The sequence below is a fragment of the Panthera leo genome, chromosome B3, assembly GCF_018350215.1.
Source record: "Panthera leo isolate Ple1 chromosome B3, P.leo_Ple1_pat1.1, whole genome shotgun sequence".
NCBI lineage: Eukaryota > Metazoa > Chordata > Mammalia > Carnivora > Felidae > Panthera > Panthera leo.
Genome location: NC_056684.1, coordinates 135,012,046 through 135,026,571, shown reverse-complemented (window position 1 = coordinate 135,026,571; position 14,526 = coordinate 135,012,046). Strand labels below are relative to the sequence as shown.

Genomic DNA, 14,526 nt, shown 5'->3' with positions numbered 1-14,526 from the left:
CTCTATCTTTAAGAGAGTCTCTTAATAAACCTTTATTTTTTTTCAAAGTCTCCTGATGGTTGTTGCTGAAGGGTGTCTTGCAAACGTAATAAGAACCACAAGGGCCGGTCCAGCCACAACACTGGTCGCATGTAGGCTGAGACCCGCACACGGCACGGCCTGAACCCCACTGTGGGGCCGAGGGCTGGAGCAGGCAGACCCCTCCCGTCAGGAGTAAACCTCTCCAGATGCAGCCCGTGCGGCTCACTTGCCCTGCTGACTTGGCCTCGGACTGGCCCCTGACTGCTTGCCGCAAACCTACTGTGAAGGCCATGGGGTGCAGGTGAGGGGCAGTGGAGAGGTCGTGCTTGGATGTCATTATGCCACTTGGGCTGTGTGAGTTACAAACCTGTTACCCATCCCGCATTCAGCTCACAGTCACGTTCCTGCTGTTCTTTCTGGCGCAGCGGGGGAGGCCAGGGGGGTGCGGCAGGGCTGGTGCCCAGCTCTGGTCAGCGGACAAAGGCCTGGGAGTTTGGCTCGGCCTTTCCCAGAGCCACGTCCTGACTGCGGGTCAGCCTGTGCTGGTCCTGACTGGCCCCGGCTCCCCCAGACCTTCTGGGTAGCTGTAAAAGGTGCCACTTTGGAAACTGGGAGAGTCTGCGGGCTACGGGGGCTCAGCAGCCAGGGGAGGGGGAGGGGTGGTCCCATGGGAGCTGGGTGGGACTCAGCATCCAGCTTGGCCTCAGCCGAAGGGGCTGCCCCCGTGCACAGGTGAGCAGCAGTCCTGAGGCCCCATTTCCAAAAGCCCTGCCACCTGGCCTGAACCTCGGCGGGGACTTACCCAGGCCCAGGTTGGAGATGGTCTCGAGGTCTGTGAAGCTGTGGGCCTCAAGGATGGCCTGGGGCAGCCTCAGCGTGAAGGGCAGCAAATCTCTGTGGAGACAGGAAAGGTCGGAGGTCATGTGGGGGAGAGGGACCCATGTGCCCATTCCCTGGCCCCACAGCCCATAAAGGAAGCAACCCTGATGGCTGATGGGTCTCCATGCAGACTGGAAGCTTCCCTGGGGGCCCAGGAGCTGAGCCCTGTGGCTGAGGGAGCCACCAGTCGGCTCTAGTCCTGTGCCAGCACTGAGGGACCCGGAGAAATGGGAGACTGTGCTTGGGAGTTGAGGGGGGTGGGTCACGGCTTCTCCCTGGTTTTCCTGTGGGAAGCCCAGGAAGTTTCCTCTACTGGTGCTATTCTGGGTAGTGACCCACGCCTTCCTGCCTGCTGCTAACCATTGTGGGTCCACGCTGAGATGGGCAGTGAGCTCATAGTCAGGCTTCCCCTGTGAAGGTTACCAGTCGGCCCCTCCGGGCAGGCCGGGCCTAGACCCAGACTGCACCCTCAGTGCTCATCCCCAACTCAGGCCACCACTATCCCAATCTCTAACTTTGAAGGATGGCGCAATTCATCCCTGTGTTGCCTCAGTTTACCCAGTTGGCTCTCTGGCCTGCCAGCAGGGTTTCCAGCGGCTCCTCGGTCACTGTGTATGTCGTAATGGCCTGCAGAGTCCCTCAGCTCATTTGGTGCCCACCCCCCGCCACCAGGACACTCTCCTATGCCCCCTCACCCCCCCTTCTCTGTGTGCTGCTCAAGATGCCGTCGTGGTGGCTGCAGACCACCCCCAGCCTGGGACCCCTGCGTCCACGGCCTTCCCTGGCCTTGGCTCTGCCCCCTGCCTCTCCCGCCAGCTCCTCGCTTCTGCACCACAGACCCTTCTCTTGCACTCAGGGGCCTCCTGGCTGCCCCCCAAAAGGGCATGCTCATTTTCCTGTAGGGAGCATGCTTTGCTATGCCGCACCTCTGAGCTTTGCATAGAGGGAAGGCCCCCTCTTCCCCCGAACACGTCTACTTAGATTCTACACATCCTTTGAGGCTGTACCATGGACCCCCTCCTTCTCCATGACCCAGTGTTGTTCAAGGACTTCATCTGTCCCCACTCCCTGACACTTCATCCAATTCAACACTTCACCCAGGGGCTGCCTCTTCTGATCCAAGGCAAAGCACCCACAGGATAGAGTGTTTGTTGAGTGACTATTATGTGCCAGGTACTGAGCTGGGTGTTTGCAGGCTTTGTGTCACATGATATTATTACTATTACGACGACGACGACGATGATGATGATGATGATGATGATGACTGTATCACAGCATGTGGGTAGGTATTAATACCTTTGTATTACTTAACTCTGGATCAGAATCCCATGGGAGGGCTGCTAAAAATGCAGATCCTCAGATCTACGTGCATGGGCTCCCAGGGTCAGGTCTGGGGGTGGGCTAGGAATCCATACACACACACACACACACACACACACACACACACACACACACACACAAGAGACAGAGTGAGAGAGAGTGTGTGCAGGCTCATGAGCAGGGGAGGGGCAGAGAGAGAGAGAGAGAGAGAGGGACAGAGAGAATCCCAAGCAGGCTCTGTGCTGTCAGTGCAGAGCCCAGTGTGGGGTTCATCCCAGTCACCCTGAGATCATGACCTGAGCTGAAGTCAAGAGTCAGATGCTTAACCAACTGAGCCACCCGGGGCCCCCAAGAATCCATATTTTTCACCAGCTCTCAAGGGGATCCTGATGGACACAGCCTGGGATGGGAATCACAGCCCCCAAAACAAAAGCTATCCATACAAATAAAAATCGAGCACCTCTCCGGTTGTGTGTATGTGTACGTGTGTACGTATACATTCCTTATATAACGGACCATTAAGTCCCTTAAAAAGCATTCACAAAAACGGAAATTTGAAAAATGGAATAATGCTCCAATGGAATAAGCATGAATGTTCCAACATGTCCCCCCACACGTGGGTGGGTCAGCCTGTGTACCTCCCAGGATAGGAGATGCCCCTCCCTAAAGGCCTCTATTCTACTCAGTGGTTTTTGAACGTTTTGACCATGACCGCCAGTAAGAAACACATTTGGCATCTCGAAGCAGTGTATATCCCCACGCACACGCTCTCTCCCTCACACACACTCATACACACACATAACTAAAGCAAGAGTTTAGCAAAACAAGACTTATCCAACTTATGTGAGACACATTCTGATATTTCCCAGTCTCATTTAAATTTTCCTTTAATTTTTTTTTAATGTTTATTTATTTCTGAGACAGAGAGAGACAGAGCATGAGTAGGGGAGGGGCAGAGAGAGAGGGAGACACAGAATCTGAAGCAGGCTCCAGGCTCCGAGCTGTCAACACAGAGTCCGACGCGGGGCTCGAACTCACAAACTGTGAGATCATGACCTGAGCCGAAGTCGGTCGCTCAACTGACTGAGCCACCCAGATGCCCCTAAATTTTCCTTTAAAAGGAGAGCAGTCCTGATCCACTAGATCAATTTTATGATCCCCTCCAGGGTGTTTTCTAACACTAACCACCAATTTTGCAATTTTCCACACACCAACAGGGTGTCCCACGAGTTAATTCCATTCTGGTGCTAATTACTTAGAAGTAGTGTAGCCCCCACAGGTAAGGGACTCCGCCCCACCTTCAGAAGCCTGTTGCAAGTCCCGGACCACCTGCACTTCCCGACTGACTGGCTATAACTTGCAGGTTCCCACAGCCCCCTCCTCAGGTTTGACCATTTGCCAGAATGGTGCACAGAACTCAGGGAAATGCTTTCCTTACATTTACCAGTTTATTATAAAGGATACAACTCAGGAACAGCCCAAAGAGGTGCATAGGCAAGGTACGGAGGAAGGGGCGCTGAACTTGGATGCCTCTCTGGGCGCGCCACCCTCCTGGCACCTCAGTGTGTTCAGCAAGTGGGAGGTGGGTGGGTGGGGCTGCAAGTCCCAGCCCTCTGAACACTCTGTCTTCCTGGTGACCAGCCCATCCTGAGGCTCCCTGGGGGTCCTGCCTATGTCAGCTCTTGGCACAAACTCAGGTATCACTAAAAGGGGCTCATGATGACTAACAAAAGACACCCTGTCACTCAGGCAATCCCAAGGGTTTTAGGAGCTTTGTGTTGGGAATGGGGACAAAGACCAAACCAAATATATTTTCGTGTTATACTATACTCCCATTATAATGGGAGTATAAACAGGATTGAAATAAAAACAGGGAGGGAGACAAAACAGAAGAGACTCATAAATATGGAGAACAAACTGAGGGTGGCTGGAGGGCTTGTGGGAGGCGGGATGGGCTAAACAGGTAAGGGGCATTAAGGAGTCTACTCCCGAAATCATTGTTTCACTATATGCTAATTTGGATGTAAATTTTAAAAAATAAAAAATAAAATAAAAAATAAACAGGATGGAAAAACACCACATACCAAAAACACACATAATGAGTATACTATCTCATTAATGCTCATTTTCTCTTCCCCTGAGGGCTGGGCATCCCTGCCCAGTTCCTGTAAAGCCTTGGGGTGACCTGGGGAATGCTTATTTCCATGGAATGTCCTGGCTTGTGGGAACAATATGTGTCCCCTCAATGCCCCCATGGCACCCCCAGCTCCATCCCCTGAGAGCCCTTGGGTGACTTTTGTGGTTTTGAAAGTTCGTCACTGTAGAGGGAAAAACATGATCTTATTTTGGTAAATTTTTTATTAAAAAAATTTTGTTTTAATTTTTTTAATGTTTTATTTATTTTTGAGAGGGAGCACACGCGAGTGGGAGAGGGGCACAGAGAGAGAGGGAGACACAGAATCCAAAGCAGGCTCCAGGCTCCGAGCTGTCAGCACAGAGCCCGACGCGGGGCTCGAACTCAAAAACCGCGAGATTCATGACCTAAGCCGAAGTTGGACGCTTCACCGACTGAGCCACCCAGGCACCCCTAAAACATTTTTGTTTGTTTATTTATTTATTTGAGAGAGAGAGAGAGAGAGAGAGAGAGAGAGAATCCTAAGCAGGCTCTGCACTGTCAGCACAGAGCCCAACACGGGGCTCGATGGTCTCACGAGCCACAAGATCGTGACCTGAGCCGAAATTAAAGAGTCAGACGCTTAACTGACTGAGCCACCCAGGCACCCTACTTTGGTAAACTTTCCAAGTGAGAGAGAGGGAGAAGGTGAAAACCAGCATGAACTTCGACAGACCCTGCGAAACCCCTAGCTCTGCCAGTCCTGGCTGGGTGTCATTTCCTTCTCAGCTTCCCGGTCTGACGGAGGGGACACGATGCCCTCCCACGGGCTTGTTTTGAGAATTCAATGAGCCGGGGCATAGAAAATGCCGGCAGTGCATGCCAGCACCTAGTGGGGGCTTGTGTGTTTCATGCCTCCTCCTAAAAGCACAGGTCATGGGTGCTTCCCAGCGTGGTCGGGCTCCTTCCCTCTCCGCCGCTCACGGGCACCACCCCCAGGTAAGACCACGGCTCCTGAGGAAGCTGGGAAGGCAACGCCAGAAACAGCTTTCTTCAGAGGCAAAGAGGACCGGCCTACCACCCTGCCCCCGTGGGAAAGGAGGGTGGTAGCTTAGTCACAACATTGTGTAGTCAGGCCCGAGGGTCTCCACCCTTCCTTCCTCATTTCAGCTAACGGCACCGACTCCACGAGGCTAGACGCCTGGCCCCTGGGTGCGCTAAGGATTTGTCCTCGCGGTCCTTGTAAGGGGCTTGGTAGAGTGCCTGGAGCACAGTCAGTGCTCCAGAAAAGATCCAATGTGTTCACGGCCCTGTTGCCCAGGAGAGCAGCCCCAGCGCCCCCCTGGCTCCTCTGTTCCCTGACTCCCTTCTGCAGTGGCTGTCCCCCCCACCCCTCTCAGTTCCTCCAGCCGGCGCTGGGGCAGGGGCCTCCCCGCAGGCACTGCGTGGCTGCGGTGGCCCTGGGCTGGTCTCCCCTCTCCCCTCCTCCCCTCTGCCGTCTGCTGCGGCCACGCAGGTGTGCTAGAGTGCAGCCCGACTGGGAGCAGCGGTGGGGCTCACAGCAGCCGAGGAAGGATGTCCCCACAGCTCCCGGGCTTGGCGTTCGAGGCCTTCCATCTCATCCCCACCCCCGTGTCCAGCTCTCCCACACAGCCGTTCCCAAGCTTCCCACCGCCAGTCTTCCCCGCCGTGCGGTGTCCTCTACCTAGAATTCTCTCCCTGCTCTTCCTTGCTTGGTCTCCAGTGTCACCTGTTCCACAGGAAGGCCTGGACCCTCCCACCCGTGGAAGGGGAGGGCTGCAGGGGAACAGCACATGCACTCTCTAAGCCCCAGGCCCTGCATCGTGTGCCGGGAAGAAGCAGCTGGGGTTTGGGGGTCCAGATAAGCTTGGGTTCAAATCGGCTTAGGACTGAGCTGTGTGACCTGAGCGGGCGACGGCCCCAGCCTCAGTTTCCTTGTCTGTAACAGCTGTAAGAACACCCGTGATGGCCCCTGGAGTGTTTACGTCACGCCCTCTGGCAGGCCCCTTACAAGGAACTTTGTCTGATTCTTAGCACAACTTGGGGGCAGGGGGCATCAGCCTCTGAAGTGGGTCCGTAGATGAGAACACCTCCCCACAAGCCAGCTGTAGGGGTTAGAAAGAACTCTGTGGGCAGAGCGCAGACCAAGCCTGACTCTACACAGATGCCTGGTCAATCAATGGGAGGCGGTTTGCTCAGTCTGCTGCTGCCCCAGCCTGACCCACGGACGCCTCTTACCAGCCCTGCCCACCCATCGCCCAGCCTCAGTGGGGTCTGCTCCCGGGGACTGGCCCCTGTGACCCTCAGAGGGTTGTCCTGAATGCTGGAGCCTCACTGCCTGCCCCACTGACCCTGCGGAGAGCCACAAATGCCTCTGTCATGGGGGCTGGTCGGGTGGCTTGGTGGGTACGAAAGCCTAGCCCCTCTGGCTTTAAGGTGGACAACGCTGAGGTCTCTCTTCTGCTCCAGAGCCGCCCTTGGGATCCTGCTGAGGCTGGGATGGCCCCTGCAATCTCACCTCTGCTGGACTCCTCTCCCTCCCGCGTCCTAGCTCCCCCTCCCCCTGCTGCTCTCTCCTCGGGGGCAAGTCCTTTAGCATCACCTGTATGCATGCCTCTAGGAAAGCCCCAGCTAAGCTATGACTGCGCCCCACCCCAGACCCGCTGGGTCAGAATCTCTGGGGTAGACTCCAGGAGTCGGTATTGTTTTAAAAATTTTTGTCCTGTTTATTTGAGAGACAGAGAGAGAGAGGCAGGGGGAAGGGCAGAGGGAGAGGGAGACACAGAATCCAAAGCAGGCTCCAGGTTCCCAGCTGTCAGCACAGAGCCTGACGCAGGGCTCGAACTCACGAACTGTGAGATCATGACCTGAGCTGAAGTCGGATGCTTAACTGACTGAGCCACCCAGGTGCCCTCAGGAGTCTGTATTTTTAACCAGCTTCCTGGGCGACTGCAAAACCCAGGCAGGTCTGGGAAGGCTCTCTAGAGCCCTCACACCAGACGACCATCCAGCCTGGAACGTTAGGGTGAGCACTCTGAAGCGGGCCCGTGTCTTCCTGCATGGGGACAGGGAGGGGGGAGCGTGTGCTCCCAAGGAAAGTGCTGGCTCTATGCTCTGCCATCTTGGCGACCATCCCCTCGAGAGCTAAGGCATCCACAGCTAGGGGAGGCCGGATGACAGCGAGGTAACGGGTCTCCAGCTCCTGGCCTGGGGCTCTTCCTCCCACAGCATCTCACTCCTCACATACGGCCTTGGTGCTGACACCAAATACGGTAATGTTGACTTCGAGACATACGGGCTCTGTGCCCTGTGATCTCGTGGGTTCCCTGAGCAGCTGAGGGTGGGCAAACGGGCACCTGTTTTTCTGGAATGCAGAGAAACAGCAGCCAGAGGCGGAAAGGTCGGCAGGTGACAGCGTGCGCTTGGTGACCATGGCTCCAGATCTCTCTGGACACAAAGTCACTACTCCAGCACGCCCTCCCAGGGCCCAACCCACGGAAACAGAACCAGAACGCCTACTAGCTGCTGGGTGGCTCCTTTATCCGCTTTCTTTCTCTGGCATGTGTCAGCGGGTATGAGCATTCCCATTTTACAGAAGAGGAAGTTGAGCCTCAGAGAGACGAAGAGACGAGTGCAAGTTCTGGGCTCTGCAATGATGTCATTGTTCATTTATTCATTCCAAGCACCAAACGCCATGCTGGGCACTCTCTCCTAAGACAGGAACTTCTCAGAACAAGAAAGCTCCCTGAGAGCTCGGCAGGTCATAACATATGGAGGGCCAGGGGGCCTCTGCCGCTCTGCCTCGGAAAGAACATGCCAGATCATTGAAATTATTGTGAGAGGCACACAGTGCGGGGGGCGGGGGCGGTTGTAGCAAAGATCATAGACCTTGGAGATTTGCCTACTTTCAATCTCCATGCCGCCATTTACCACCCATGTGACCTGAACAAGTTACTTCCCTCAGCCTCAGCTTCCACATCTGTGAAATGGGAACTTCCCTCAGGGAACTGTTCGCAAGACTTACAAAGGTAATGGATATAAAAACTCTTAGCACAGTGCTGGGTACTGGAGAGCCCTCAACAGGTGCTGGCTGTCAGCGGCTGCTATCACCCAGCATCACGTTTTTCTGCCCATCACAGCCCAGGAGGGTTCCGGCAGGTGGGAAGGGCGTACTGGGTTGAGCATGGTTTTCACGGGAGGCAGCAAGGATGGTCTCTCGGACGCATGAAGAAGCGAGCCTGGAGCCCTGGAGCCCAAGGCATCCTGCCCAGCCCTCGTCAAGGGCCTGGAGCTTCAGCCATTATGACACCAAAATACCTTTTTACATCCCTATTGGCCTGCAGCCAGTTCTGAGGAAACAGAGCAGCTCTGAGGGTGGTGATCAGTCACTCACCCCACCCAGCAGCTACTTAATAATCACAGGCTCTGTCCCACTGAGGGGTATCAGCCCTTCCTTTTGTCCCCACAGGAAGTGCCATCTATAACCCCTGCAACAGGGCGGGTCAGGTCCTCATGGGACTCCAGGCTGTCCTGGAAGCTGGAGCACAGGAAGTTGGGGTAAGGGGCTGTGAGCCAGGGGGCAGGTGGTGACGAGGGAGGGGCCCTTACCGGCCAGACTAAGATAGCATCAGAGCCAACACCTCCCTCATGGTTACCAGGGCAAAGCCGGGGACCGTCCCCTCTCTGTGCCTCCTCTGGGCCGAACCTTTCCTTCCCTCTGGGGGCTCCCCTGTGACCCTCACCCCCACCCAAGGGTGCACGAATGTCGGTTGCAACCAGATGCCCTTCTGTGGGGCCAGATCTACTCACCTACTGACACAGTAGAACGCGATCAGTCTGAAGATGTCCTCAAACACAAGAACCGAGCCTTCCAGGTACAGTACTGAGGAGAGATGACAGAAGCTCTGGATGAGTGTCCCTGCCAGGCGGAAGGAGACTCCCTGAGGGTTGGGGCCATACCTGCCGCCTTCACAGGGGGTCCCAGTGCCAACCACAGTGCCTGGCATCCTGCAGCCTCATACACATCGGCTCCTAACCAGACTGTAGGCAAGTGGGGACTGAACTTCTGTGGTGTTAATCCACTGAGATTTCAGGGGACTATTACAGCAGCTGGTTATCTTTGATATATAGTCATCATTTGGGGCAAAATGACACAGGAGACTCTAGATCGTAAAAGCAGAATTAAACATTGAATTGATGAGGGTCATCTCAATCTGACAAGGAACTGGGAGGGGCCAGCAGGGGGCAAGTTGCCCAGTTCTGTCTGGGTCTCCAGGAGGTGCAGGAGGGCAGGACCAGGGCCACTGGCCTTTCACCCAAGAACCCTTGGGCCTGTTAGAGCCTTACTCGATTTGGCTATATGGGTAATCCAAGAGTGAGGGTGACCCTGGTATTTCCCAGCTCTGACAACAAAAAGGGATCAAAGCACTTGCCCAAGATGCCATCCCAAGGTGGATATGGCTCCTTGGAGGGGCACGGTGCTGGGATGTGCCTGAAGGTAAGTGGGGGTGGACCGACCCCACTTTGGAACCCAAAGGGGACCGACCAAAGAACACTGCTTTGGGTTCTCAGGACAAGGGGCCCAGAGAAGCTAAGCCATTTGGTCGAAGTCCACTGCCCATCTTGGCTGTCATGCAAGTTCACGACCCCTGACTGTCATCCCAGGGCTCCATATGCCCAACAGGTGATGCTCCCTGTGTTGGGGATCCCCCACAGTGAACTTTCTCAGGCACCAGAGATACCAAGAAACAGAGGGTCGCACTTCAGTTCCAATTTCCTAAGGTTCTTCTCCCATCTGTGTGGTGGAGGGGAAGTCAGGACCTGGGTCCCAGGCCTGGCTCCAACCATGGGTCAGGGCCACCACCTGCAAAAGGAAGGAGCCCTTCCAACCATACATCTAGATGACAGGAGGCTGTTCTGTTTTCAAAGCCTAGGACAGCATTTCACTGCATTGTGCTCTGCGACATGGGCACACACGAACCAACATGTTTTGTTCCAATAGCTTGGTATCATTTTATTTTATTTTTTATTTTTTTCACATTTATTTATTTTTGACAGAGAGAGACAGAGCACAAGTGGGGGAGGGGCAGAGAGAGAAGGAGACACAGAATCCGAAGCAGGCTCCAGGCTCCGAGCTGTCAGCACAGAGCCCGACGCGGGACTCGAACTCACAAACTGCGAGATCATGACCTGAGCCAAAGCTGGATGCTTAACTAACTGAGCCACACAGGCGCCTCCGAATAGCTTTATTTTTATATTTGCCTTCTTTCAACGTACTAGACACTGTTCTAAACGGTTAACAGGATTTTTAAAAAGAAGTTACACTCATCATCTATTTACGGCAAAGAAATAATGGTTTCCCATAGACACTTTAAGAGTTTAAAGAAACGCTAAGTAAATTTTTTTTTTAAATGTTTATGTATTTCTGAGAAAGAGAGACAGAGAGGGACAGAGACACAAAATCCAAAGCAGGCTTTGGGCTCTGAGCTATTAGCACAGAGCCCGACACAGGGCTCAAACTCACTAGCCATGAGATCATATGGTCTGAGTCCAACTGACTGAGCCGCCCAGGCGCCCCAAGAAAAAATACTAAGTAGATTAAAGTGCCAGTGGTGCTTGGAAGGTGCATACAAATGACTTAGAAACATCCATCCCTGGAACTGCCACCCTTTGTGAATCAGTAGCAGTTGGGGCGGGCCACAGCGCCACCTAGTGCTGGCATTTGGGGCATCACCGACTCTCTCAAGAAGCGACAGGCCAAGGGAGCCCCGGGCCAAAAAAGACATCCTGTAGCCTCAAGAGGTAGAGAGAGCTCCGTCTATCAAGCGGGGAAGTAAAGACTTCCTTGCGAATCCCTCAAGGGGAGGCTAGTAGTGATGCATGCAGAAAGCCTAGCGTACCTGGTGCGCGTACTCAACAGTTAGTAGCTGTCCCTAGCCACGGGGACACGGGGACATGTCTGACCTTTGCAGGACACACTTGAAACTTTTAAGATAAAGTCAGCCACTCCCTCTTCTGCGGGGACAGCATCCCTTCACACCACGGACGCCCCTGGGGGAGCTCCTGCATGCCAGGGCCAGGGTGTGGCCCAAATCTGAGTCTCCTCTCCCCCAGGACCCAGCACAGTGTGACAATTTGGGAGATCACTATGTGTATTAAATATCTATCTGGGAGGGAGACCCCGGAGGAATAGAGGCCTCGGGACACTTTGGATGGCTCATCGCTCTCCCCCGCAGGAGTCCAAAGGGACACCTCAGACCTGAGGGAGTCCCGACAGACAGCTTCACATCATCCTGGAGCGCGGGCTAATGCAAATGGGTAAGCGTTCGACGATCCTAATGTTGGCTGGGCTTAGCTTCCAGGACCGTCCAGAGTTCTGTGCTGTACCGGCCTGGTGCCTCGTGTGTGGGCGCCCGGGCCCAACTGCCCAAATGTGAACATGCCTCCGTCACTCTGTTGCTTACCCTCTCTGTGCCTTGGTTTCTTCAGCTATAAAACAGGGATAATAAAGTATCCACCTGTTATGGGTTGAATTGTGTCCCCCAAAAGGATATGTTGAGGCCCTGACCCTGATTTGGAAATAGGGTCTATGTAGGTATAATCAAGTTAACATGCAGTCAGACTGGATTGGGGTGAACCCTAAATCCCATGAATGGTGTCCTTACAAAAATGCGTAAAGACGTGGGACACAAACGCAGAGAGGAGAAGGCCACATAACGATGCAGGCAGAGATTGGAGCAAGGCCTCTATGAGTCAAGCAACACCAGAGAGTGCTAGTTTTCACCAGAAGCTAGAAGAGGGGCGTGGAACAGATTCTCCCTGATCTGCAGAAACAACGAACACGTTGACTGTTGATTTCTGACCTCCAGAACTGCGAGAAAATAAACCTGTGTTGTTTTAGGACCACAAATAGCACAGCGGTCCTAGGACACTAATGAACCCACTCATAAGCAATGCTCATTCCCAGAAGCCGCTAGAATGGTGCACAGCACGCTCAGTCAGTGACAATACAGGATTACTAAACTGTAACTTTAAACTAGTAAGCCAGTCATGGAGGTAGAAGGGTTTCTGTGGCTCTGCTTGGCATTATTTCGTATGGCTCCTCAAAAGAAAACCTGTCCCTTGGGGGGCCCATTTTCCTCACTTTATCCTGTCAACACAGTCCATATTCCTACCCTTGGGCCTTTGCTCGTGCTGTTGCTCTATGCATGAGAATCCATCTTTTTAAAAAATTATTATTATAATTTATTGTCAAGTTAGCTAACATACAGTATATACAGTGTGCTCTTGGCTTCGGGATTAGATTCCCATGATTCATCACTTACATAAAACACCCAGTGCTCATCCCAACAATGCCCTCCCCAATGCCCTTCACCCATTTTCCCTGCTCCCCTCCCCCCCCACCCCGCCCCGCCCCTCCACTCCCTTCCACCCTCAGCTTGTTCTCTGTATTTAAAAGTCTCTTACGGTTTGCAATCTTTGCCCTTCGCCACCTTCAGGATTCAGCTCTACGCCTATCTTCCGGCCCAAAACCTTTCCCGAGTGTTCCGACCTCCCCCAGGGAAAGCTGCACACAGGAGGGACTATGCAAACCCCACATTTTCCCATCAGGGAAATGTCATACATACGCTCACATTGTGATGTGAGGTCGTGAGACTGTGGACCCCCTGAGAGCAGGAACAGGTCTTAACTTTCCTCATCACCTGCCCTGCACCTGACACCGTGTTGGGCACCCAGGAGGAGTCTGAAAGGGACAGCCGGGCTGACCAGTCCCTCCGGGGCTGGAATCGAGAGTGGACCAAATTTATAGAGACAAAAGTAGGTGAGTGGCTGCTTAGGGCTCGGGGGTGGGGGAGGGAGGAGAGGTAGGGAGATGATATGGTTTTCATTTTTTTAAAAATCGTGTTGAGCTACAAAAACACACAATTTAGCATTTTAACTATTTTAGGGGTGCAGTTCAGTAGCATTAAGTACAAACACATTGGGCAACACGGGGCTTCTTTTTGGAGGCGATAAAATGTCCTCACACTCACTAGAGTGGGGATACACCACTCCGACCAAAAGCCGCTAAAGGAGCCCCCTAAGTGGGCGAATTGTGTGAACTAAATATATTATATGGCTATCTTTCAATAAAGCCACTACATAAAAAAAAGAAGGAGTAGACTGAATTTCACTGCCTAGATTGTGTTTTTCTGGGAGTTTTATAATGAGCACATATGACCTCAGTAAGCAGAGAAACTATAAAGAGTCTACATTTTTCTCTAGCCTTTTAAAAAAAAAATGTTTATTTTTGAGAAAGAGAGAGAGACAGAGTGTGAGCAGGGGAGGGGCAGAGAGAGGGGGAGACCCAGAATCCGAAGCAGGCTCCAGGCTCCGAGCTGTCAGCACAGAGCCCGACGCGGGCTGGAACTCACAGACCACGAGATCGTGATCTGAGCCAAAGTCAGATGCTTAACCGATTGAGCCACCCAGGTGCCCCAGTAGATTTTTTAAAAAAAATTTCAGTGTTTATTTATTTTTGAGAGAGAGAGAGAGAGAGAGAGAGCGAGACAGCATGAGTGGGGGAGGGTCAGAGAGAGAGGGAGACACAGAATCCAAAACAGGCTCCAGGCTCTGAGCTGTCAGCACAGAGCCTGACGCGGGGCTTGAACTCACGAACCGTGAGATCATGACCTGAGCTGAAGTCTGATGCTTGACCGACTGAGCCACCCAGGCACCCCTCTTTGCTCATTCTGTACTCAAGTTGTTTGCTGTTTTCTTTTGAAGGGCTCAGAGTTCCTCTTTAGCTAGGACATTTTCATAACGTATTCATTTCTCCACAAATATTTATTGTGCTCATCATCTTGATAAAAAGGGTAGGTGGATATAGAAATTGAGAGGCAGCCTCACAGGTAGAAGGATGACAGGGAATTTGCCAATGGTCTGGCCATAGCACATCGCTCAAGCTGGGTCCCCGACAGGAAAGGCCACAGGCGCAGAACCTGAGAATAAAAAGCCACTGTGACGACAGGCTGGGGAATGGTTCGCAACTGGGGAGCAGGAGGGACAGACGTCGGCAGGCCTGGCAGGTGCAGCCAGGCCCGCTGGTCCTCATGCCTCCCACCCCTCGAGGCTCCTTCCCCGCTTGGAAGGCCGCAGTTACCTTCTGGCGGCCCAGCAGCACGGCTGCCATG

General features: G+C 53.5%; 1 protein-coding gene across 1 annotated transcript in view; it reads right to left on the bottom strand.

The window, feature by feature from the left end:
• Nucleotides 1-14,526, bottom strand: part of RIN3 (Ras and Rab interactor 3) — a 123,279-nt gene that overhangs the window by 34,587 nt on the left and 74,166 nt on the right. Inside the window, exons 4-5 of the mRNA XM_042944134.1 lie at nt 9,164-9,236; nt 824-915 (exon numbers count right to left, since the gene is read on the bottom strand). Coding sequence (XP_042800068.1) covers nt 824-915; nt 9,164-9,236 — 165 coding nt within the window. The remainder of the gene's footprint in view (nt 1-823; nt 916-9,163; nt 9,237-14,526) is intronic.